The following is a 25,969-nucleotide window of genomic DNA, read 5'->3' on the forward strand; positions in this document are numbered from 1 at the left end:
GTGATTCATTTTGGAAGGCCGAATTTGAATGCTGAACACAGGATTAAAGGCAGGATTCCTGGAAATATGGAGGAATAGAGGGATCTTGGTGTCCACGTACATAGATCACTCAAAGTTACCACCAAGGTTGATAGGGTTGTTAAGAAGGCATATGGAGTTAGAAGACGGGACGTGGGCGGATGCACTGGAGAAGGTCAATTCTTCCTCCTCGTGTGCGAGGCTGAGCCTCATTCAATTTAAGGTGCTGCATAGAGCTCACATGACGGGGACAAGGATGAGCCGGTTCTTTGGGGGTGAGGACAGGTGTGTCAGATGTCTGGGAGGCCCAGCGAACCATGTGCATATGTTCTGGGCATGTCCGGTGCTGGAAGGGTTCTGGAAGGGGGTGGCAAGGATGGTGTCGAAGGCGGTGGGGTCCAGGGTCAAACCAGGATGGGGGCTTGCGATCTTTGGGGTCGGGGTAGAACCGGGGGTACAGGAGGCCAGGGAGGCCGGAATATTGGCCTTTGCGTCCCTAGTGGCTCGACGAAGGATATTAATTCAATGGAAGGACGCGAGGCCTCCAAGCGTTGAAACTTGGATTAACGATATGGCTAGCTATATTCAGCTAGAAAGGATCAAATTTGCCCTGAGAGGGTCGGTACAGGGATTCTCCAGGCGGTGGCAACCTTTCCTTGACTTTTTAGATCAGAGATAGGCGTACGGGGTTGTGGCAGCAGCAACCCGGGGGGGGGGGGGGGGGGGGGGGGGGGGAGGGGCAGCAATGGTCGTGGGGGGACATGCACGACTGTAACGCGGGCAAGTCTGCTCGCTGCTCATGTCTGAAACTGTAGGCTGCCTTGTTTGTTAAGTTGTTGCTTGGGGGGGGGGGGGAGGAGGACTGGTGCGCGCGAGAGGGCGGGCGAGGGAGGGATATTTGCCTAGAGGGATTGTGTTGTAAATAATTTAAAAATTAGTAGGGGTGAATGTCTGTATGGAAAAACTCTTTCAATAAAAATTATTTAAAAAAAAAAAAGGCGGCATATGGAGTGTTAGCTTTTATGAACAGGGGGATCGAGTTTAAGAGCCGCGAGGTTTTGCTGCAGCTTTATAAAACTCTAGTTAGACCACACTTGGACTATTGTGTCCAGTTCTGGTTGCCTCATTATAGGAAGGATGTGGATGCTTTGGAGAGGGTACATAGAGGCTGCCTGGACTGGAGGGCATGTCTTATGAAGAAAGGTTGAGGGAGCTAGAGGCTTTTTACACTGGAGCGAAGAAGGCAGAGAGGTGACTTGAGAGAGGTGTACAAGGTGATGAGAGGCATGGATAGTCAGACTTTTCCCCAGGGTGGAAATGGCTGTCACAAGGGGACATAATTTTATGGTGATTGGAGGAAGGTATAGGGGAGATGTCAGAGCTAGGTTCTTCAGAGTGGTGGGCGCGTGGAATGCACTGCCAGCAGAAGTGGTGGAGTCAGAGTCATTAGGGACATTTAAGCAACTCTTAGACAGGCACATGGACAGCAGTAATTTGAAGGGGTGTAGGTTAGGTTGATCTTAGATTAGGATAAATGGTCGGCACAACATCGTGGGATGATGGGCCTGTACTGTGCTGTTCTATGTTCTAAGTCAAGGATCCAGCTACACAGGGAGGGGTCAAGTCCTAGGTTGCAGAGTTTGGTTATTAGTCTTGTTGGGATAATGGTGTTGAAGGCGGAGCTGTCGTCTATGAATAGCAGTCTGGCGTAGGTGTCCTTGTTGTTGTGATGTTCGAGGGTTGATTGTCGGGCCAGAGAGATACCTGTGGATCGGTTGCCGCGATAGGCAAACTGCAATAGATCGAGACCATCTGGATCACCCGAATTGGCTGAAGTCTGACATCTGCGATGCTCCAGGACATCTGGAGGGGCCAAAATGGATCATCCACTCGGCACTTCTGGCTGAAGATTGTTGTGAATACTTCAGCCTCACTAAACGTGCTGGGCTTCTCCATCATTGAAGATGGGGATATTGGTATAGCCTCCTCCTTCAGCGAATTGGTAAAATTGTCTGCCACCATTCATGACTGGATGTGGCAGGACTGCAGAACTTAGATCTGATCCGTTGGTTGTGGAATCGCTTATCTCTTTCCACTACATTTTCAGTAATTGCTGCTTAAGCTGCATGACATGCAATTTGTCCCGTGTTGCGGCATCACCAAGTTGACAACTTATTTTTAATATGTCTGGTGTTGCTCCTGGTATGCTCTCCTGCACTCTATTTAAGGGCAGCACGGTAGCATTGTGGATAGCACAATCGCTTCACAGCTCCAGGGTCCCAGGTTCGATTCCAGCTTGGGTCACTGTCTGTGCAGAGTCTGCACATCCTCCCCGTGTGTGCATGGGTTTCCTCCCACAGTCTAAAGATGTGCAGGTTAGGTGGATTGGCCATGATAAATTGCCCTTAAGTGTCCAAAATTGCCCTTAGTGTTGGGTGGGGTTACTGAGTTATGGGGATAGGGTGGCGGTGTTGACCTTGGGTAGGGTGCTCTTTACAAGAGCCGGTGCAGACTCGATGGGCCAAATGGCCTCCTTCTGCACTGTAAATTCTATTAAATCTATGAACCAAGGTTGATCCCGTAGCTTGGTGGCAATGGTAAAGTGGAAGACATGCTGGGCCATGACGTTACAGATTGTGGTAGAGTATAATTCTGCTGCTGCCCCACAGTGCCCTATAGGTGCCCAGTGAGTTGCTAGTCTCACTGAGAACAGACCAGTGATCTGTTCAAATTCTACCCATTTAGCATGGTGGTAGTCGCAGGGCATCCTCAATGTGGGTGACACACGATTTCCGGTGGCAGCTATGAAGGAGTAGGTCGCACATTTGGTGGCTCCTGCTTGGGTCGGACCATTGGACCTTTTCCCCCGATTTTTTGTCGGACTTGATTTGGTAAATTGATGGTGGAGGCAATTGTGAAGTGGATTCCTACATCAGTGCATGGAGAGACGGACCAGAGTGCTCGCAAAGGAAGAAACAGGCGAACAGAGAAGGCTTGGGCTGAAGCAGGCGAAAGCATGGCGGACGACGGGGTCCTGGCTTGACGACCCAGCGGTCGACTGAGCAGCTGATGCAGTTCATTCAAGAGGGCTTCGCCAAGCTGAACCAGGAATGCTTGGACCCAATTAAGGAATCGATTGCGCAGCTGGAACTTAGACTGGATCCTCAAGACCAGGCGATCCAGAAAGTGGAGAAGGTGCTGGCTGAGCAGGAGGAACATCAAACAGCAGTGGAGTTGGAGGTGGGGATGCTGAGAGACCAGCAGAAAAGGCTCCTGAAGAAGGTTGAGGACCTAGAGAATAGGTCCCGCCGGCAGAACTTGAATCGTAGATCTCCCAGAGAGGTCCGAAGGAACGGACGCAGGAGCGTACACAGCAGGCATGTTCGAGAAGTTACTGGGGGATGAAACATTCAAGTCTGACTATCCATGCCTCTCATCACCTTGTACACCTCTCTCAAGTCACCCTTGGAGATGAACAGGGCTCACAGAGTGCTCGCGAGGAAGCCGCGTGTGCGTGTGCCTGCCTCCCCCCCCCACCCCCACACCAAGGGCACTGGTGGTGAGATTCCACAGGTACCTGGACAAGGAGTATAGTTTACAGTGGGCAGGCAGACACGGAGCTGTAAGTGGGAGAACAGCATCCTGCGTATATATTAGGATCTGAGAGCGGATGTGGCCAGGAGAAGAGCAGGGTTCAACCAGATAAAGTCGACTTAAGTTTGGATTGCTGTATCCGGCCCGTCTTTGGGTCACGTATGAGGAGCAACATTTTTATTTTGAGTCGCCAGAGGAAGCGATGGACTTCGCTAGAAGGAAAGGGCTCGTTGCGGATTGAGGTCTTTGAACTTTGCTGCAGCGCTCATGTTTTTTTTTTTAAGTTTCTTCTTTCATGGACGTTATTTGTAATGCCTTCTGTATTGATCTGGGGCTTGTCGCAGAGCTGTGTAAGTTAAAGTTTGCATTTGCATTGATGGGGGATGGAGGTGTGAATGTTAGATGTTGGATCTTCTGTTTGATCTTCACTTTGTTTTTTGTTTGCATGTGTGTGTCAGAGGGGTGCAATTGGTGGGAGAATGTCTGGCGCCATGGGCGGGGGTCACCAAGCTAGCTGCGGCAGGCTAGCTCACAGATGCGCAGAGATGGACCGACTGATAAAAGGAGATACTGCAGGTCAACAGGGGGTATGCGGAGACCCCAGAGGCAGGGCTTCTAAGGGAGCCACAGGCCATTATCTCATTGATCCTGAAGCGGGACAAGGACCTGGAGCTATGCAGGTCCTACAGGCCTATATCCCCACTAAATGTAGACGCCAAACTGTTGGCCAAAATCTTGTCCTCTAGGATTGAAGACTGCGTTCCAGACGTGATTGGGGAGGACCAGACGGGATTCGTTAAGGATCGGCAGTTGGCGGCCAACGTAAGGTGGTTGCTAAATGTGATCATGATGCCCCCAGAAGGTAGGGACATGGAGGTTGTGGTCGCAATGGATGCAGAGAAGGCATTTGTCAGGTGGAATGGGAGTATGTGTGGGAGGTAGTGGGCAATTTGGATTTGGGCGGGGCTTCATTCACTGGGTCAGGCTGCTGTTGCGTGCGTACGGACAAACGAACAGGTCAACATTGGACTATTTCAGGCTGCACCGGGGGGACAGGGGTGCCCCCTTTCCCCACTGCTGTTTGAGTTGGCCATAGAGCCGCTGGCAATTGCGCCGAGAGCATCAAGAGGATGGAAGGGGCTGGTCCGGAGGGGAATGGAACACAAATGTCTCGCTATACGCAGACGACCTGCTCTTACATGTTTCAGACCCACTAGTGGGGATGGAAGAAATTATGAGGATAACTGGGGGAATTTGGCCGGTTTCCGGGTTGTAAACTGAATATGGGGAAAAGTGAGATGTTTGCGATCCAGGCAAGGGGGCAGGAGAGGCGATTGGGGGAGATGCTGTTTAGGGTGATGGAAAGCTCTCGGTACCTAGGCATTCAGGTGGCACGGGAATGGGAACGCCTACACAAGTTAAATTTGGCCCGAAGGACGATTTCCGAAGGTGGGACGGACTTCCGTTGTCACTAGCTAGAAGGGTGCAGACAGTGAAAACGACGATCCTCCGAGATTCCTGTTTGTGTTTCAGTGTCTCCCCATCTTTATTCCGCAGTCCTTCTTTAAATAGGTCAATAAAGGTGATCACTGGCTTTGTATGGGCGGGCAAGACCCCACGAATAAAAAAAGGGGGTGCTGGAGCAGAGCCGAGGAGAGGGTGGGCTGCGCTGCCGAACTTTAGTAATACAGTAGTCCCCCGTTATACCGCGGGTGTTGGGGTCCAAGACAGCCACCCGCGTTGCATCCGAGCCGCGGATAGCCTACGGCCCGCCCCCCGTAGACTCACAATGGGAAGCGCATGCATAGATTTTTAAATACATTTAGAAGTGCTACTTTCTTACTTTAACTTATATTTAACTTATGGTAGCATCATGTAATAATTCTGCAGTCAACTAAAGTAAGTTTCTAACCCACAGAAACTTACCAGGAACGCTGCTCCTCTCTCACTGAATCTCCCTCCAATCAGCCGGCAGTGTCAATTTCAGCGGCCGGCTCACTTTGATCCGGAGAGGGAAGCTGACAGTTGGGGTCCATAAGCACCCCCGCCGTCTATCGCGAACCGCGGTATTGCGGAGCGCGGTATAACGGGGGACCACTGTATTAGGTGACAACTACTGCATACAGTATCTATGTCTGATCACCACACTTCATGAAGAATGAGAAAGTCCATGATGTAGAGGAGATTTATAGAGCATCTGATAGAGAGGGACAAGAGCAGCACAAGTTTACAGTGGACAAAAACTGTTCCCATTAGCTGATAGTACAAGTACAAGAACGAGGTAAAGGACACAGATTTAAGAGATGCAGGGGTGAGGGGGAAGACCTTTTTTCCCAAAAACAAACCGTAATAATGACCTGGACCTTGATAGCTGGGTGGGCTGGTGGAACAGAGGCAATGAATGATTTCTAAAGGAAATTGGATGGAAACTTGAGAAATAAACTTGCAGGCCTCTGCGGCTAGAGAAGAAGAATGACTGGATTGCTCTAGATGGGCTCAATGGACCAAATGGTCTCCATGTATGTTGTAATGACTATGAGCCGAGCTGCCTGTCGTTTATACGTGACTGAAGACCAGTCTGTCACATATCAATGTTCGTTAATTGGCCATTTCTTTATTTCTTTCATGCTATAATTCCTCTCTTCTCATCCACATTATCATAAAAGAGCACAACAATTTCAGCAGAGACAGTTTTTTTGTTTTTAAACTTCTTAAAAATAAATCTGGAGAACCCAATTCATTTTTCTTTCCAATTAAGGGGCAATTTAGCATGGTCAATCTACCTACGCTGCACATCTTTGGGTTTATGGGTTAGACCCACACAGACATGGGATGGGAATGGGAATCCCTGGGGCCGGGATCAAACCCAGGTGCAAACCACTGTGCCACAGTGCCGTCCCCGACGCCCACATTTTAAATGAGTCTTAGCAAAGCAAGTGGCAGTACAGCACAGTGGCTAGCTGCCTCATGGTGCCGAGGTCCCAGGTTCGATCCTGGCTTGGAGTCCCTGTCCTTGTGAGGTTCACACATCCTCCCAGTGTTTGTGTGGGTTTCGCCTCCACAACCCAAAGATGTGCAGGGTAGCTGGATTGGCCAAGCTAAATTGGCCCTTAATTGGAAAAAAAAATCAAATTGGGTATGCCAACATTTATTTTAAAAATGCAAAGTAAGTGGCTAGTAGAGATCAAGAACTCCAGCTTCTACTGACCAGAGACCGCTCTGAAAAACTAAATTTCAGCAGCAGCACTGGAGGTTTAAAAAATGTTTTTGAAACATTTAAAGTTAGGAACAAAAAACTAAAGTAAGAGTCACTACTCACTACATAGTGATGGCTGAAAAGTCTAACATTTTCCATAATTATCTCATGCGCACGCCCAATTTGATACTTAATTTACACTGGAGACAGCAAACGTCAAATTCAATTCCAAATCCATCAACACCTCCAAGGATATTATTCTAAACAAATCCTGAGATTTGCACAAACACCGGAAGCACCCTTACTGCTTGGGGTCTCCAAACTCAGTTTTTAAAAAATAATTTTTACTACATCACCATAAAGTTCCTATATACCCAGGGATCGCCATTCACACAAGTCTGTGTCAACTGCAGTCCACTGATTAACTTTCAGCTACGGTACAAAAAAATATCCCAATAGCTTGATTGAATTTTGACTAATTACTTGCAAATTGAAGATCCAAGTCATCCCAATTCCCAGCACATGGAACTGAGTTAATTCAAAAATGCTAATATCCAGAGTACAATTTTCTCAGTTGCTTAAATGGGTGCCAAACTTACATCCCTAGATCAGAAACATTACTCAAGAAAAAAGTTGAGCAACCTTAATATGAAAAGTTCAAATATTTGAGATTAAATGCCAATTTTGAGGTGAGCTCTCAGGTAAACATATGCCAGCCTGGCCAGTGACACTCAAATTCCACAATTGAATAAAAAGTGTACTTCAATTGTTATTTGAATTATTTGTGGTGCATATGTATATATTGTGGTTGGCAAGAGGATTTGGAAAGGTAAACAGTAGAATTAATTCCCAATTTAAGCTCAAAGCGCTGGGACTCTAGTTCACAGAAACACACACACTTGTAAGTAACCCGATCTGAAGTATGATATATGATGATGGGAACAGACTGTTTCTGATATGACTCCAGTTCTAGGATTGGATCTCTCTGTTTTGGATCCTGCACAGATGAAAACTAGGTCAGGGATTTCTGCCATTATTTTCTTCACAAATTCGGCGCCATCCCAGTTTCGGGCATACATATTTATAAAGTACCACTTCTGAGCTTAATAAAATAAATTAGGCAGGACTGGGCATTATTATCGCCATTTATGCACGGTCAGAACTAGGTTACACATTGGGAGGCACTTTTCACCCCCAGACAACAGTAGTAAAACGTGGAGTGGGCCCACGTTTTTTTCCCAAAGAGAAAATTGGACCAGAGAATGAAAGTAAAAAGTAGGAACTAGAACATTTATTTAGGGTCAGTCAAGGTGTTGTCCTAGAATAGGGCTTAGAAGAATTTCAAGATTTCTTCTTCCATAATCAGCCTGGGTTTTTATAAATTTGAATGCCTTCCAGGAGAAAAAAAAAGTGTTTATTGAGTAGCAAGCAAAAGTATCGTGATGTGTACAAGACATTGCCTGTGTGGAACAAGCTTGGTCAACCTATAGGTCCTTTATGTTCTCATGCATTACAAAATCCAAGTATCAGTGTTGGACATAGGAAAAGAGAAAATGGTCAAATAGTACTTTGTGCTCACCTCTGCCACGGCCACGCCTTCCTCGTTCAGCATGTCTATCACCTGGACCAACATCCACTCCATTTTCCTCAACTCGGTCTGCAAATAAAAATGTAAATTTCAGGAACTAGACAAAAAACGTCTGTTATTACACACCAATATTACATTCTACACTTACATTCCCTGCCACGATTTCCTCTGCCTCGCCTGGAAGAGATTGCACGACCCCGAGTTACTTTATCTCCACGCTTCTCTCGGTTTTCCTTATTTTCCAAGAGGCCATCTTTTCCAGTTCCAAGGCTCTTCTTTTTTCCTACGGTCTCCCATGATGTCTGTATAATGACATCCAATCAATTCATTATTTGCTAGACAAGCATTCTAAGACCAAGTCATCTGCATATACAAACCAGAGTATCTGGAAATATCAATACTCAAATTGCACATTAAACCCCCAGAGGTTTTCAGCAACTCACTTGGATCCATATGTGCTTCATGAAAAATGGCCAGCTAAATTATCAGGATGTGAAAGCAATTCACTTTCATCCTCTTTTTGTAATACGGTTCTTGTTTTTTCCAATGTGTACAGATTTGAACACAGTTTATAAGGATGTAAGCACAAACCCCACACAGACAGACAGACAGTAACCCGGAGGTGGGACCGAACCCGGGTCCTCAGCTCTGAGACAGCAGTGCTAACCACTGCACCACCGTGCTGCCCCTAGGATAAACCATTTAGGACAGATGAGAAATTTCTTCACCCAGTGAGTGGTGAGCCTGTGGAATTTGTTACCACAGGAAGTAGTTGAGGCCAGAACATTGTAGGGGTAGCATGGTGGTTAGCATAAATGCTTCACAGCTCCAGGGTCCCAGGTTCGATTCCCGGCTGGGTCACTGTCTGTGCGGAGTCTGCACGTCCTCCCCGTGTGTGCGTGGGTTTCCTCTGGGTGCTCCGGTTTCCTCCCACAGTCCAAAGATGTGCGGGTTAGGTGGATTGGCCATGCTAAATTGCCCGTAGTGTCGTAAAAAGTAAGGTTAGGGGGGGGGGGGGGGGGTTGTTGGGTTACGGGTATAGGGTGGATACGTGGGTTTGAGTAGGGTGATCATGGCTCGGCACAACATCGAGGGCCGAAGGGCCTGTTCTGTGTTGTAATGTTCTATGTTTTCTATGTTTTCATGCTGAACAGTTGGAAAAACAAAATAAGGCTCATTTTGGCCATTACACAATCACTAACTCTTCAATTGAGAGTGGCCTAATCGCATCCATTTCCTGCTTTCAAAATTTATGCAGTTCTCTTTTAGATTACGTTTGACAACATTCATATGACCTTAACACTTTTTTTAAAAATAATTTTTATTCAAGTTTTTCAATAACAAATTTTCTCCCCATAATTTAAAACAAACAAGGCGTGTTTCCACACCAACACAAGAAAAGAACTCACCCCCCAAAATAAATAACAAAAAACCAACAGCAATACAAGAAGAAAATAACATAGCAAACCCACCGCCGCAAAAACAAACCCCCTAGCCATCCCCAAACCCCCCCCCCCCCCCCCCCCAAAACTTTGAGTCCCTCAGCGCCATGGCCAGGGACTCAATTGCTAACACGAAGAGCAGGGGAGACAAGGGGCACCCCTGCCTCATCCCCCTGGAAAGCCGAAAGTCCACCGATCTCCTCCCATTCATCACCACACTCGCCACCGGGGAGTTGTACAGCAACCTCACCCAGCTGATGAACCCCTCACCAAACTCAAACCTCCGCAACACCTCCCACAGGTAACACCACTCCACCCTATCAAAAGCTTTATCCGCATCCATGGACGCCACTATTTCTGACTCCCCAGCCGCTGGCGCCATCATCATGACATTAAGGAGCCTCTGCACGTTGGCATTCAGTTGTCTCCCCTTTACAAACCCCGTTTGATCCTCATGAATCACTGTCGGGACCACATCCTCCACCCTCCTGGACAGCAACTTTGCCAACTACATCTACATTAAGGAGCAAGACCAGCCTGTAAGACCCACACTGAAGGGGGTCCTTGTCCCGCTTCAGGAGCAAAGAGATAATTGCCCTGCACATCGTTGGGGGCAGAGGCGCCCCCCCCCAGCAAATCTGAAAATTTCTTGTAAAGTTCCACCGGGAACCAGTCAGGCCCCGGCGCTTTCCCTGTCTGCATACTTCCCAACGCCTCCACCAGCTCCTCCAACTCGATTGGGGCCCCCAAACCCTCCACCCGCTCGTCCCCTACTCTTGGGAACTCCAGCCTATCCAAAAAGCGGTCTATCCCACCTGCTTCCCTGGGGGGCACCGCCCGGTACAGCCCCTCATAAAAGGATCTGAACACCCCATTGATGTCCTTTCTACCCCGCACCAAGTTCCCTCCTGCATGCATAGCTCCCCCAATTTCTCTAGCTGCCTCCCGTTTCCGGAGCTGGTGAGCCAACATCCGACTTGCCTTCTCCCCATACTCATATACCGCCCCCTGCGCCCTCCTCCATCCGGGTGGTTAAAATGTCAAATTCCGCTTAGAGATTGCGCCGCTTCCTCAAAAGGCCCTCATCCGGGGTGTCTGCATATCTCCTATCCACCCTTACCATTTCCTCCACCAGCCTCTCCCTCTCGGCCCTCTCCCCCTCTCCGTGCACCCGAATAGATATCAGCTCCCCTCTGACTACTGCCTTTAGCGCTTCCCAAACCATCCCAACCTGCACCTCCCCGTTGTCATTGGTTTCCAGATACCCCTCCGGATCCGCCCGCACACTTCCTCCTCTGCCAAAAGCCCCACATCCAACCTCCACAGCGGGCACTGATCCTTCCCCTCCCCCAGCTCCAGGTCCACCAAATGTGGAGCATGATCAGAAATGGCTATCGCCGAATAGTCCGCCTCCACCACTCTCGGGATCAGCGCCCTGCTAAGCACGAAAAAGTCAATCCGGGAGTACGCCTTATGAACATGGGAGAAAAAGGAGAACTCCCTACCCCCGGCTCCAAAAACCTCCAAGGGTCCACCCCTCCCATCTGATCCATGAACCCCCTCAGCACAGAGGCCGCTGCCGGCCTCCTGCCCGTCCTAGACTTCGAGCGATCCAGAGCCGGATCCAGCACCGTGTTAAAATCCCCACCCAGGATCAGTCCCCGTCTCCAGGTCCGGGATCCGGCCCAGCATTCGCCGCATGAAGCCCGCATCGTCCCAGTTGGGAGTATAAACATTAACCAAGACCACCCGCTCCCCTTGAAGTCTCCCACTCACCATCACATATCTACCTGCACTATCCGCCACCACTTTGGACGCAACGAACGACAGGCTCTTAACGACCAAAATTGCCACCCCACGGTTCTTCGCATCAAGCCCCGAGTGAAACACCTGCCCCACCCAACTTTTTCTTAGCCTCACCTGATCCGTAACCCTGAGGTGCATCTCCTGGAGCATAGCCACATCCGCTCCTAACCCCCTCAAGCAAGCCAAGACCCGGGATCGCTTCACCGGACAATTCAGCCCCCTCACTTTCCATGTGACCAGCCGAACCTGGGGGGGCCATCCCCCTCCCCCTACGCCAATCAGGCATAGCTCTTCCTCAACCCGCCACGTGCCCAGGGAACTCCCCCAAGCCCACTCCCACGGTGGCAGACCCCCCTTCACCATTCATTCCCACAGTCCCTGCAGCAACAACCCGGTGGTTCTTCTCCTCCCCCCCCCCCCCCCCCCCCCCAGCTGCGTTACCCCAACACTGTGCTTCCGTGAGTCAGCTGACCCCGACTACTCCCGCCATAACCACGACCCCCCCACCCCCCCCGATGCAACACAGCCACCAATCCCTCCCTACCAACGCCGGCCCCGCCCCCAATTCCTCCTGCGCGGGAAGAAAGCCTGCGCTTCCAACCCGAGCTCCGCCCCTCAACCCAACACGCGGGAAAAAGACGGACACATGACCCATCGGGACCCCAAACTACTCCCCAACCCACCAGTGGACAAAAAAAAAACACCACAGTAAATAAACAACAGCCAGAAAACAACCCCGAAAAAACCAAAATAGCGAAAACGAACAGGCAACATCAATCAGCAAACACAGCCAATATAAACGACAGGATACCCAGGAGGGCAAAGCCTCCAAACAAAGTACATTTTTCCCCAGCCCCCCAGTTCGAGTCCACGTTCTCTGCCTGGACAAAAGCCCAGGCCTCCTCCGGAGAGTCAAAATAGAGCTGGCGGTCCTTGTAAGTGACCCAGAGGCGAGCCGGCTATAGAAGGCCAAAACTTCACTCCCTTCCTATGAAGCATTCCCTTCGCTTGATTGATGCCAGCCCTTCTCTTCGCCACCTCCGCGCTCCAGTCCTGATAAATCCTAACGTCCGTGTTCTCCCACCTGCTGCTCCTCTCCTTCGCCCATCTCAACACGCACTCCCGGTCCACCAAGCGGTGAAAACGGACCAGTACCGACCTGGGCGGCTCGTTTGGCCTCGGCTTCCACTGCAGCACTCGATGGGCGGCCTCCAGCTCCAGGGGACCACGAAACGACCCCGCACCTATCAGCGAGTTCAACATTAGGACCACATAGGCCCCCAATCCAAGCCTTCCAGTCCCTCCGAGAGGCCCAAAATCCGCAGATTCTTCCGGCGGGAGCGGTTCTCCATCTCCTCCATCCTCGCCAGCCATTTCTTGTGCAGCGCCTCGTGCGACTCCACTTTCACTGCCAGGCCCAAAAGCTCATCCTCGTTGTCCAAAGCCTTTTGCTGCAGCTCCCGAATCTCCACGGCCTGGGCCGTCTGAGTCGCCACCAGCTTGTCCAGCGAGGCCTTAAACGGCTCCAAGATCTCAGCTTTGAGCTCCTTGAAGGAGCGCTGAAGCAGCTCCTGCTGCTCCCGCGCCCACTGCTGCGACTTCCCCGCCCGCCACCATCTTGTTTTTCCTGCCTCTCTCCTTCCTCTGCTGTAAAGCCGACTTTTGGACCGCTCCACTGCGAGTCCAGTCCATCCACCAGCCGCTGGGCACACTGGCTGTGTTCCCCCCCCCCTCCCCCGAGGAAAAGTCAAAACAGCGCCGTTGCGGGCTCTCAAGAGCCCGAAAGTCCAAAAAAAAGCGGGAGCTGCCGAACGTGCGGCTTAGCTCCGCATCGCCGCCACCGGAACTCCCATATGACTAACATTTAACTGACATTTCTTCCATTTTTCTCCTGCATTCCTCAAATCAATTTCAATTCCATAACTCAATCTATACCAATTCACCAAAAATACATTTAATTCTCTAAAAACATTTTGAAAACATCAGATTTTCAAAACAATTGTGTTCCCTGATTGTGGGTGGGAAGAATATAAATTAAAACATTCAATTTCATGCACAGCAGCAGCCAACACTTAAGAACACATCACACCACCAAAATACAACCAAATCAAAATTTATATCCTCTCATTCATACAATTGCTGGTGAACCAATACTTAAGAAAAACGCCACCACTTTAAAGGACTCCTGAAATTTGTCAGAATCAGATGGCTGCTGGCATCCAAGGGAAGGCAGTTGAAACTTCAAATGCTGAAAATATACAGTTCCCAAAATAAAAATTGAACATTTTACAGCTACAGTACCTCAAACTCAGTATCCTCAGAAGAGAGGCCCAGATTTTAGATCAGGTGGATCGGGCCACATGTCACTTGGGAGCATCAGATAAAGCGACATGCAAAGCTGTTAACTAGTCTGGAGTCACACCACACCAATGCAGCATGAGCTAAATTGTCCAGCGCATCTTTAAATTTTTACTCAATTAAAACAGATGCGCAGAACATTATAGAAGAGCCTGGTTTTCAGACAAATCCAGCTTCTGGATAGCCAGATTTGAGACACCATACATAGAAATTCATAGTTTGCCTAAAATATAGACTTGCAATCTATTCCATCTGTCCTCCTATGGGATTCCAGTGCTCTAAACATCATGGATTCATACCACTGATTTGACTCCCAAATACCATACTTGTACCCAATTAATTTTTTCCAATTAAGGGGCAATTTAGCGTGGCCAATCCACCTACCCCACACATCTTTGGGTTGTGGGGGCGAAAACCATGCAGACACGGGGAGAAAACATAAACTCCACACAGACAGTGACCCAGGGCCAGGATCGAATCTGGGACTCGGCGCGTGAGGCAGAAGTGCTAACCACTACGCCACCGTGCTGCCACATACTTTCTAGGTACAAAATTCCATAAATCCTATACTCAAAGTTTGGAGTGAGTTGTTAAGGAAGGGGAATCCAAGAGCTGTCCTCACCTGCCAATTGATTTGGGTCTCATTACGTATTCTTCGGCAATCAGTGTCCATTTCTGCAGGTAGGCTAGGCATTTTTCATTTAGGTATTTGCCAATACTGAACAAAATCCAGGTTACCAGGAAATGGAAGCACATCACTTGCATGTTATCTAAACTGGGTGTTCGTGCCTTGCACATTTGCCCATCTCCAACCATTCTGGAGGTAGATTAAGAAAAACACCCAAGATTCAACCTCTTACAAGTTGTTCAGCTGCTTTAAATTCACTTGCTATCTTTGGGGGATCCAGAGTTATATATCAACCCAAATGACTGTGCTATCGTTCCTCAGGTCAGAAGGCTTTCTCACTCAACTTAAACCCACAGATTTTGAATAAAGAGCCCACAACCTCTCTGTTTGCATCTCCATTCTATCCCCATGCTTATAAAGGGGAGTAGGTTCACACTAGAAAACCCTGACTGTGTGTGTCCAAGACCACTCAACACACTTATGATAAGTTCTGTTGAGTGCAAAGACCACCAACCTGCTAATTATTTTGTCTTGGGGGAAATCATTTTCAGATGCAAATAACAGATTTAACTGTTTTATGTTTATTATTTTCTTAAAAACCTGTGCAAATACACCACTAACCTATTTACATGTAACTCTTCAAAACCCTGTGGTCAAGAAGAAAAGTTGTGAGAAACAAAATACAATAGTGTCTCAAAACTGGCAATCTCAGGACAGGGGTAGCATCGGATTTCAGGTCAGGTAATTTGGGCCAAGCCAGGCTGAGTGAGGTCAAATGTACCTGAGCCTGTGAACAGACTGCAAGCAGAAAAGCAGATATATGGTCCTTCGTCACACTGCACCAATGTGGTGTTGAGCTGAATTTTCCCTTTAATTTCACTCAAATAAAAAATTGATGCATTCCACATTCTAAAAATATCTGGCTTTTGGACAACTCGTGTTTGGACAGCCAGACGAGACAGTGTACAATACTTTCACAGTCAGAGAGCAATCAGACGAGAAACAGTTGAATAAGCAACACATTTATCCATACCGTATCTGAATTTCCTTCCAGCAGCACATTGATAGCTCTGTTCACATCACCATTGCAGTCATGAAGTGCAACTATGCTTTCATCCGGGTTCTTTCCTGTGACTTCCATCAACTAAAATAAGAGTCCCATCTTTTAGAATTATTGTAGAAACATCTACATAGAACACTCAACATTTAAAAAAAATAAAATTCCACTTTGCTTGGAAAAAATACAAAAAGATTAACGCATCACTTTAATGCATAGCTTTCAAAAGGAGTCCCGTTGCCCACTAGGCAACAACTGGCCTTAGTAAGCTTTTAGACATCTTGATTTATATATTTGATAATGCACAAGCAAATTTCTCAAACTCAACTAATACAGTAAAATTTCTGTTGTCCAACACACGACCAACTAGAATTCTCTATTGACCAAAATTCTGGGTTAGGTCCATCTTTTCACTAGATATGTCAAACCCACACGTTATTAATGGCCTGTCCTCACTCCAGTCTCAGCTCCCACTGTTCTGTTGCATCATGTTTCTTTGGTATCAATCATTCAATTTGTACATTCCCAACCTACCAAGGCCTCAACATCCACTTGATCATCCTGGAGTTTTCCAAATGGATGAAAAGGAAGATCTAATCTTGTATCTCCGTTAACTGGCATATTTTATTCACCGGCACCTTCCATTCCTTCAGTATGCTGGCAACAGATTTTCCTGAACTTTGAAAACTGGGCACGAAAATTTAATTAAATCCTGTCTGTATGGAGTTTGCACATTCTCCCCGTGTCGGTGTCTCACCATCACAACACAATATGATGTACAAGGTAGTTGAATTGACCATGCTAAATTGTCCATTAGTTGGGAAAAAAACTGAGTACTCTTTAAAAAAAATTTTAGTTACTCAAAGTCGCTTTTTGGCCTTTTGGCCAAGATGAAGCGTCAGATCAAGCACAAGATAAGATGAGGTGAAATGGCATTTCTTGTCAGCTTGGATCTTTTATGTCTCTTGGAGACCATGAATTTGCCTCGATTTGAACACGAACTGGTTTTTGGAGCAAGCAATGAGATACATTAAAGGTTTCGCTGTCCACTCTGTGCATTGGCTTTGAAACTTTAAGGATGGGATAAAAAAAATTAAAAACTGATTCAGCCACTTAATATTGGTTGATAATGGGCAAAAGGTCAAACCTGCTTTTAAAGAAATTTCGAACAAGAAAAGATCCAAGGAATGGACCCAATATTTGTGGTTAACTAAATACGTTAAAGGTAGTATTAAACTTGAAGAAAAAGTATAAACTGCAAGGCAGATCAGAAGATTGCACAGAATACAAAAAAAGCAAAGAATTACTGAAAGATTAACAAGGAGGGAAGGTGCAAACCCAGCCCCAGGTCACTTTCCATGTGGAGTTTGCACATTTTCCCTATGCCTGTGTGGGTTACACCCCCACAATCCAAAGATGTGCCGTGTAGGTGGATTGGACACGCTACATTTTCCCCATGCCTGTGTGGGTTACACCTCCACAATCCAAAGATGTGCAGTGTAGGTGGATTGGACACGCTAAATTGTCCCTCAATTGGAAAAAATTGGGCACTTTTTAAAAAATAATTAAAATAAAAAGAAACAAGGAGGGAAAAATTTGAGTATCGAGAGAAAGCTATCCGGAATTACAAGGACAGTAATAATTATTTTTAGAAAAGCAGAACGAAAAGTGAACGTTAGCCCGAAATGATCTGGGGAGTTAATAATGAAAAATAAAGAGATAGCAGATTGAATAGGTATTTTGCATCTATCTTCGTCATTGAGATTCAATTAACATCCCAGAAAGATCTGAAAAATCAGAATTGGAAGGGAGGGTGATTCAACTAACATCCCAGAAAGACCTGAAAAATCAGAATTGGGAGGACGAGAAAATCACCAAAGTAGTAGTATTGTTCACGGCAGCATTGTGGATAGCACAATCGCTTCACAGCTCCAGGGTCCCAGGTTCGATTCCGGCTTGGGTCACTGGAGTTTGCACATCCTCCCCGTGTGTGCGTGGGTTTCCTCCGGGTGCTCCGGTTTCCTCCCACAGTCCAAAGATGTGCAGGTTAGGTGGATTGGCCATGATAAATTACCCTTGGTGACTAAAATTGCCCTTAGTGTTGGGTGGGGTTACTGGGTTATGGGGATAGGGTGGAGGTGTTGACCTTAGGTAGGGTGCTCTTTCCAGGAGCCGGTGCAGACTCGATGGGCCGAATGGCCTCCTTCTGCACTGTAAATTCTATGAAAAATTGCTGGAACTACGGGCTGACAATTCACCGGCTCCTGATGAATTTCAACGATCTTAAAAGTGGGGGCTCATGTGATGTAAATGTGGGAGTGGCTGTATTGTCACAAGCTCTGGCTCTACTCTAAAATTTTATTTTGTGCTAATGCCATCCCATAATTTTCTGGGGAGATACATGACTGGCATAATGTCCTTTTGAAGAACAGAATCCTGGTTGTAGTTTGGTGATGAAGAGCAATGAAATCAGAGAACACTCATTTGATTGAGGCACTCTGAGATAGCAGAGGTGGGGCCCAGCTTGCAGTTACAATTTTGCTGGTGAGCAGTCCTATGCCTCAGCGCTGGTGCTTGCATCTGGATGATGGCTGCCATTGCAAATGCTTTGGATGATGCTCTCAACTCCACTGTGCAGGGTTTTGGTGCTCACTTTGATTAACTGCAAAGTATCACTGAGTTACTAGTGGAAACACAGGAGAGAATCCTGGTATTTGATAGAGCAATCTCCCTGGTGATTCGATCCTTGGAAATTCTGCTGCATGGTGTGCCGTCCACCCTGACTGAGTCGGAGTGGGGGCTAGACAAGGAGCGTTCGTGAGCCCGGTGTCTTGCAAGGAGAGTTAACGGTAGTATTAAACTTGAAGAAAAAGTATAAACTGCAAGGCAGATCAGAAGATTGCACAGAATACAAAAAATGATGGTAGTTTGAAAATTGGCCACCATGCTTTTGTAATCTTAATCTGAAAGCTGGGCCCATCAAGTTTGACACAGTACATTATATGCAGTCTTAGAGAGCAGCCTCCTCCCCTCTCAGGCAACACATTAAAAACATTTTTTTTTTTTACTGGAGTTTCATTTATTACGTTGAGTCTTTGCTTTATATCATTCAATCTTACAATTGCATCCCTCCTAACCAAGGTTATAAATAATTTACATCCCTTGCTATACAAGTGGACAAAATTTACATTAATATAATCAAGCATATACAGAGGACAATGGAAATAACAGATAAATTAAAGAAAAAAACACATGGAATAAACTAAAGAGATAAAACAAAAATACGATAGCAAAAAAGATAGGTAGTCTATTTATATTGCATCGACTGGCATTAGTGCAAAACTATAATATTTATTATTATCACAAGTCAGCTTACATTAACACTGCAATGAAGTTACTGTGAAAAGCCATAGTCGCCACATTCCAGCGCATGTTCGGGTACACTGAGGGAGAACTCAATGTCCAAATTCCCTAACAGCACATCTTTCGGGACTTGTGGGAGGAAACCGGAGGAAACTCACGCAGACACAGGGAGAACATGCAGACTCCGCAAGACCCAAGCCGGAATCGAACCTGGAACACTGGAGCTGTGAAGCAACAGTGCTAACCACTGTACTACCGTGCCGCCCTCAAATAATAACCTCAGCCGCTGCAGGAATTGAACCCACACTGCTGGCCTCGCTCTGCATCATGAAACAGTTGTCTACCCAACTGAGCTAAACCGGCCCAAGAGGGACAGTTTCATTTTCTGTGCCCCTTTTGCTTCTTTGCACTTCCGAGATTACATAAAATTTACATTTTATTTCAGGACTTCAGTGAGTAGGCACCTACACTGAGTGCACAGGGCCAATTTTCCCTTTATCCTCCGTGGTGTGTGTTCCCTCCCTCCCCACCCTTTTCAATGGTTGTTCTCCCCTTACCCCCCAACCCCCCCCCCCCCTCTCCTCTTGCTCCCCACTAGATGAGATCACAAACATATTTTCAAAGAGGCGCATTTTCACATATGGTGGAATCCTTCATCTAATCTGCGAATTGCAAATTTTATTTTTTCTAACTTTAGGAACTCCACTCGGTCGGAGAGCCAGTCTGAGGCTCTAGATCAGGGGTGGGCAAACCACGGCCCGCATGCGGCCCACCAAGATCAAGTCATAAAAATGTTTTTTTTAAATAAAGTTACGGGGGGTGGGGGGGGGGGGGGGGGGGGCGCGCGGCTGTTGGGTTACTGGTATAGGGTGGATACGTTGACTTGAGTAGGGTGATCATTGCTCGGCACAACATCGAGGGCCGAAGGGCCTGTTCTGTGCTGTTCACTTTAAAATATTAATTAATAAAAATTAATTGTTTTTTTCTTTAAAAGCCTTTTATTTTGGCTATTTTAAATATTAATTATTTTACTTAATATACTATGCGGCCCTTTAAAATTGTGAATTTCTGAATGTGGCCCTTGCACGGAAAAGTTTGCCCACCCCTGCTCTAGATAGTGCTGCCAACTTCCATCCAAGCAGAAGTCTCTGCTGGGCAATCAGAGAGGTGAAACCCCAGGGTGTCAGCCCCTGTCCTACTTATCCTCTACCTCCCAGAGGAACTCACTCGTGCGTGCCCAGTTTAGCTCCACCCTGTGCACCACCTTTAGCTGCATTAGACTCAGTCCTGCGGATGAGATGGAGTTGACCCTGTGTGGAGTTTCGACCCAGAGTCCTGCCTCTATCTCCATGCCTAGCTCCTCCTTCCATTAGTTTCACAACTCATCCAGTGGGGCCCTTACATCTTCCAACAGTCTGAATATGTCACCAAATTTACCTCCCCCCTAGCAAGTCCAATGCTGTCTGTCCTGTAGGGTGTGTCCAGGTATCTGGGGAAATGTCATGATCTCCTGGCAAGGGCAGTCTCGCAACTGCAAAGTACCGAAGCTTGTTCCCTTTTTGGAGCATGAGTTTCTGTGTTAGCGCCCCCAGGGTCTCTACCGTCCACGTACATGTCCCTCACCGCCAACACCCCTCCGTCCTCTCTCTACTTTGAAAATTGTGTCGATTTTTGCCAGAATAAATTTATGGTTCCTGCAGATGGGAGCTGGAGTAGACATGCCATTGAGTTTGAAATGGTGTCAGAGCTCATTCCAGGTCCTTAATGTGGTTAGCACCACCGGGCTCCTCAAGTATTTGGTTGAAGGCATGGCAGCCAGCATCCAGAGGGACACCCATTCAGGACGCAGCCTCCATCTACACCATTCCACCTCCAGCTTTCCCAATCACCCCCAGCCCTGTTTTCGCCGCCGAGTGGTAAAATAGGAGGTTCAGCGGAGCGAAGCCATCCACGTCGCCCTCTATGTAGGATGGCTATTCATATTCTAGGATTCTTTCCTGCCAGACAAAGGCCATGATCAGTTCGTCGACCCTGAAGTAGGATTTGGGGACGAAGATCGGGAGTAATTGGAATAGGAATCTTGGCAGCACATTAATTAGCACACTGGGCTAAATCCCTGGCTTTGAAAGCAGACCAAGCAGGCCAGCAGCACGGTTCGATTCCCGTAACAGCCTCCCCGAACAGGCGCCGGAATGTGGCGACTAGGGACTTTTCACAGTAACTTCATTGAAGTCTACTCGTGACAATAAATGATTTTCATTTTCATTTCATTTTCATTTATATTGTCTGCACTCTTCCTGCAAGGGAGTGAGAGTGTGAGAGCTCTCTCCACAGGCCCCTTTTCATCTCCAGACTGGACACGTTCCACTTATAGAGCCTGCCCAGTCGCAAGCTCCCTGGATGCCCAGGTACCCGAACGTGGTTTAAATGGCAGTGTCTCCAGCTTTGTTCCGCCCTCTTGGGGGACTTACCAGGAAGATTTTGCTCTTGCTCAGGTTGAGTTTGTAACCCAAGGCTCGGAACTCCTGTTATCTTGCCCATGTTGGCCAGGGGGTTTGAGACAGAGCATCAGGTCATCCACATAAAAGAGTGAAACTTATGCTCCCTGCCTCCTCACTGAATGATCGTCCACCCCTTTCGCTGATCTAACGATGGCCAGTGGCTCAATTGCCAATGCAAACAGCATGGGGGAAAATGGGCACCCCTGCCTCGTGCAGGTGTAAATATTCAGAGCTGGCTGTGTTCATCCATACCCTCACCATGAGAGTTCTGTACAGAAATTCCATCCACAGGTAAACCCTCAACCAAACCGTTCAAGCACCCGCAATGTGCTCAGTAGAAGGCTTTCTCAGCATCCAGGGAGATGATCATTTCTGGTGTCCCCACCGCGGGTAGGGGTCATGATCACGTTCAGCAGGCGCCTGATGTTCGTCGTTAGCTGCCTGCGCTCGACAAACCCGGTCTGATTGTCCACGATCACTTCTGGCAAGCAAGTGGGGTCATGATCACATTCAGCAGGCGCCTGATGCTCACCGTTAGCTGCCTGCCCTCGACAAACCCGGTCTGATTGTCCACGATTAGTTCTGGCAAGCGGTTCCCCAGTCGTCCCACCGGACCTTTGGCACCACTGTTTAGGAATGAGAAGAGTCCATATGACGCACTCCATCGGGTCGATGTCTTTTTTGAACAGAGAGATCAGAGCCATTGCCAGCGTTGGCGGCACAATCCCCCTCTATAGCAAGTCATTGAATATCTTCTACAGGTGCAGGGCCTGTTCTTACGCAAATTCCTTGTACAAGTCCACCGACAACACAACTGGTCCTGGTGCCTTCCCCGACTGCATGGAATTTATGCATTCCATGATCTCATCCAGCCCTAGTGGTGCTTCCAGTCCCCGTCTCTTTTCCTCCCCCACAACTGACATGTCCAGTCTATCGAGGAATTGTTTCCTCTCAAGAGACCCCTCCGGGGGCTCAGAGCTGTTTGCAACAACACCTTTGATCTCACCTGTGGCTATCCTACCGCTCCTGTTCTTCACTTGTGTTATCTCTCAAGGCAACCTGCTTCCTTAGCTGGTATGCCAGCAGGCAGCTGGGCTCGTCTCTGTGCTCATAGCCGGTGTCTGGTGCAGCTGATTCACTGCTGTCCCTGTGGAGAGGTCAAATTCCATCTGTAGTTTCTTCCTCTCCTCCAACAGCTCCATTATCAGGGTCGTGCCCACCGGCAATCCACTTCCAATATGGAGTCCATCAGCCATTGCCTAGCTGCCCTTTCCTACCTATCGCTAAGCACCCTGAGCGCTATTATTTTCCCCTGATCACTGCCTTCAATGCCTCCCAAAACGTAGAGGGAGAGACTTCCGTGTTTTGGGTGCAGGGTACACATCATGGCTTGAGACATTCTTTCGCAAAATAGCCTATCGGCTAGGAGGGCTGTGCTCAGCCTCGTAGAAGTCGGGCTGCTGGACCCAGCTCCTTTCCAACCTCACGTCCATGTAGTGTCCAGAATACATCGCAGAGTATTCCAATTCTCATCCTCTTGGAAGTACTGATCTCCCCACTATGAAGAAGTATATGCACGAAAAGCTTTTGCATATGGGAGAGGAGTTCTCGGGTGGTTGAATCTCTGCTGATTTACAGCACCCGTCCAGTGTTCCCCCCCCCCCCACCTCCCACCCGGTCCCCACAACCCTCCATAAAAGGTGTCCAGTTTGCGTGCCATTTCTGATATAACTCCCGTTCCAGGATTGGATCTGTCTGTTTTTAGATCCTGCACAGTTGAAAACTAGGTCAGGGATTTCTGCCATTATTTTCTTCACATATTCGGCACCGTTCCAGTTTTGGGCATATATATTTATAAAGGACCACTGTAGGCCCTTCCAGGATCCCACTTACCATTATGTATTGTCCCCCAGGGTCAGTCACTGTGTTCGTCACTGCAAATGCTACGTTTGTTAAATTGCATGGCTACACCCCTTGGCCTCGTGTCAATGCACACCTGATAAATCAGTCCCATCCAGCTTTTCTTTACCCTCAAGTCGGTCCTTGAATGGGCTTAGAGGGTTTTACGATTAGCAAAGTCTCTGGATCTTTTCACTGGCCTATTGAGTCTTCCATCCCATCCCCCCCCCGGTGTCAGTGCGCTGGACTAGGCCAAGTCTGGTTCTGCGCTTGGTCTCCTGTTGTTCTCTTATGCCATCCCTTCTCGAAGGACATCCTGAGAGGTTGATGTTTTTGTTCAGCTTTGAATATCCTTGGTTTATTAACACCCAAGTACACAAGGGTGTGGGGCTGAGCCAGGTCCTGTACTGTGGTTGGTATCCTGTTGCCACCCTTATGATTGGCATGTTCCCTTGTCTGAACGAGCATCCTTTTCTCATCTTCATTTAGTGGTGGGAATGCACCAGAGGAATAAAAGACCTATGGTTGCAGCTTAGTCTTCTTTCACCCTGACCCCTTTTGCTCCTGGTCGTTCTCCATTTATGATCCTGTCAAGTGTGTTGGGAGGCACTGGCCATAATCCAAATCTATAGCTGCTGGTCCTCTCTGTACACAAGTATGAGGCATGGTGATAGTTCTAACTGTGCCAACAGTTGGGATTACATTAGTGTGGTATACGTAAAACATCCTTGTAAAACTAGTATGTATTTCTTTTGATCTGCTGCGGCTAAGAATCAGTGACTGGCTGGTTTAGCTCAGTGAGCTAGGTAGCTGGTTTGTGATGCAGAACAAGGCCAGCAGCGCGGGTTCAATTCCAATACCAGTTTACTCGAACAGGTGCCGGAATGTGGCGATTAGGGGCTTTTCACAGTAACTTCATACTTGTGACAATAAACGGTTATTGTTATCTTGCAGGGATACAGACGAGTCTGGTATCGAAAGGAAGGACGTTACAGTATGTCATTGGTGCCTCTGGTATTGGAGTTGTGGGAGATGTGTTCTGGCATGCGCCCGAAAATGGCACAAAATATCTATCCTTAACTCTCATGAGCAATCACCATGTGGGAAGGTGTGCACCATTTCCCCATGTTTTCATGGCCTTATCGCTTCCTCCCATGTTCTCCGGTGGTGCAAATAGGGGCACCAAGATGAGTCTAATGATTGTACGGAGACATTTATATTGCTGTTCTCCTGTTCCCCTCTGTATCCATGTATGTTTAGACTTCATTTATGTGCTGAGCTGTACCATTCCTGTGGTTTTTTTTTTCCATTATTTGTGTGTGTGTGTGGGGTGTCCTGGTGCATGAATTGCAAAAGGTTTATCTGCGGTTACAACAAGTAATTCGCAAAGTCTCTCCCCCCCCCCCCCCCCCCCCCCCCGCTTCTTTTATAAATTTAGAGTACCCAACTCATTTTTCAAATTAAGAAGCAACTTAATGTGGCCAATCCACTTACCCTTCACATCTTTGGATTATGGGGGCGAACCGTTGCAAACACGGGGAGAATGTGCAAATTCACACAGACAGTGACCCAGAGCCAGGATCAAATCTGGGACCTCGGCGCAGTGATGCAGCAGTGCTAACCATTGCGCCATCATGCTGTCCTTGATTTGCACTGCTGCCTCAGTGCCAGGGACCCTGGTTCAATTGCAGCCTCAGGTGGAATTTGCACACTCCCCAGTGTCTGTGGGGGATTTCTCCCAGTGTGCCACTTTCCTCTCAGTCCAAAGATGTGCAGATAGGTGGATTAGCCTTGCTATATTGCTCCCTGGTGTTCAAAAGATTAGATGGGAGTTACTGAGTTATGGGGATAGGGAGGGGGTCTGGCCTAGTTACAGTGTTCCGTCTAGGGGCTAGTGCAGACTTGACAGGCTGAATGGCCTCCTTTTGCGCAGCAGGGATTCAATGAAATATCACTTATTACAGGGGAGTTGAATACAGGAATGGGGAAGGTATGCTTCAGTTATACAGGACATTGGTGAGGCCAGATCTGGAGTAATATGTATAGTTGGCCTCCTTATTTAAGGAAGTGCATTGAAAGCAGTTCATAGAAATTAAACCAAGAATAGATGGGTTGTTTAATGAGGAACGGCTGAACAAGCTAGGTTGGATCTGCTGGAGCCGAGCAAGGAAGGCTTGATTAAAACACAATCCTAATGGGATTTGACAGGGTGGATATAGAAAGGATGTTTCCTCTTGTGGGAGAATCTAGAACTTAAGTTATCACCTTTGAAAAATAAGGGGTTGACCACTTAAGGCAGATGAAAAGAAAATCCCTCAGACGACTGACACACTTGGGAATTCTCTCCCACAAAATGGTAGTTGAGGTAGTCTTTGAATATTTTTAAGGCAGGGATAGGTGAAAGGTCATCAGAGTGGGTGGGAATGTGAATTTGAGGTTAAAATTAGGTCAGTCACGATCTGATTGGATGGTGGAGCAGGCCAAGCAGTCTACTCCTAATTTGCTTTGACAAAGTCATC

The 25,969-nt window shown here is 47.6% G+C and overlaps 1 protein-coding gene across 3 annotated transcripts in view; it reads right to left on the reverse strand.

The window, feature by feature from the left end:
- The window catches only part of ubap2a (ubiquitin associated protein 2a), a 160,885-nt gene that overhangs the window by 106,721 nt on the left and 28,195 nt on the right, over nucleotides 1–25,969 (reverse strand). For all 3 annotated transcript variants that reach the window (XM_038790694.1, XM_038790693.1, XM_038790692.1), the window contains exons 4-6: nucleotides 15,664–15,774; nucleotides 8,545–8,698; nucleotides 8,388–8,465 (exon numbers count right to left, since the gene is read on the reverse strand). In XM_038790694.1, coding sequence (XP_038646622.1) covers nucleotides 8,388–8,465; nucleotides 8,545–8,698; nucleotides 15,664–15,774 — 343 coding nt within the window. The remainder of the gene's footprint in view (nucleotides 1–8,387; nucleotides 8,466–8,544; nucleotides 8,699–15,663; nucleotides 15,775–25,969) is intronic.

This window comes from Scyliorhinus canicula, chromosome 3 (assembly GCF_902713615.1).
Source record: "Scyliorhinus canicula chromosome 3, sScyCan1.1, whole genome shotgun sequence".
In the NCBI taxonomy this organism is placed as follows: domain Eukaryota; kingdom Metazoa; phylum Chordata; class Chondrichthyes; order Carcharhiniformes; family Scyliorhinidae; genus Scyliorhinus; species Scyliorhinus canicula.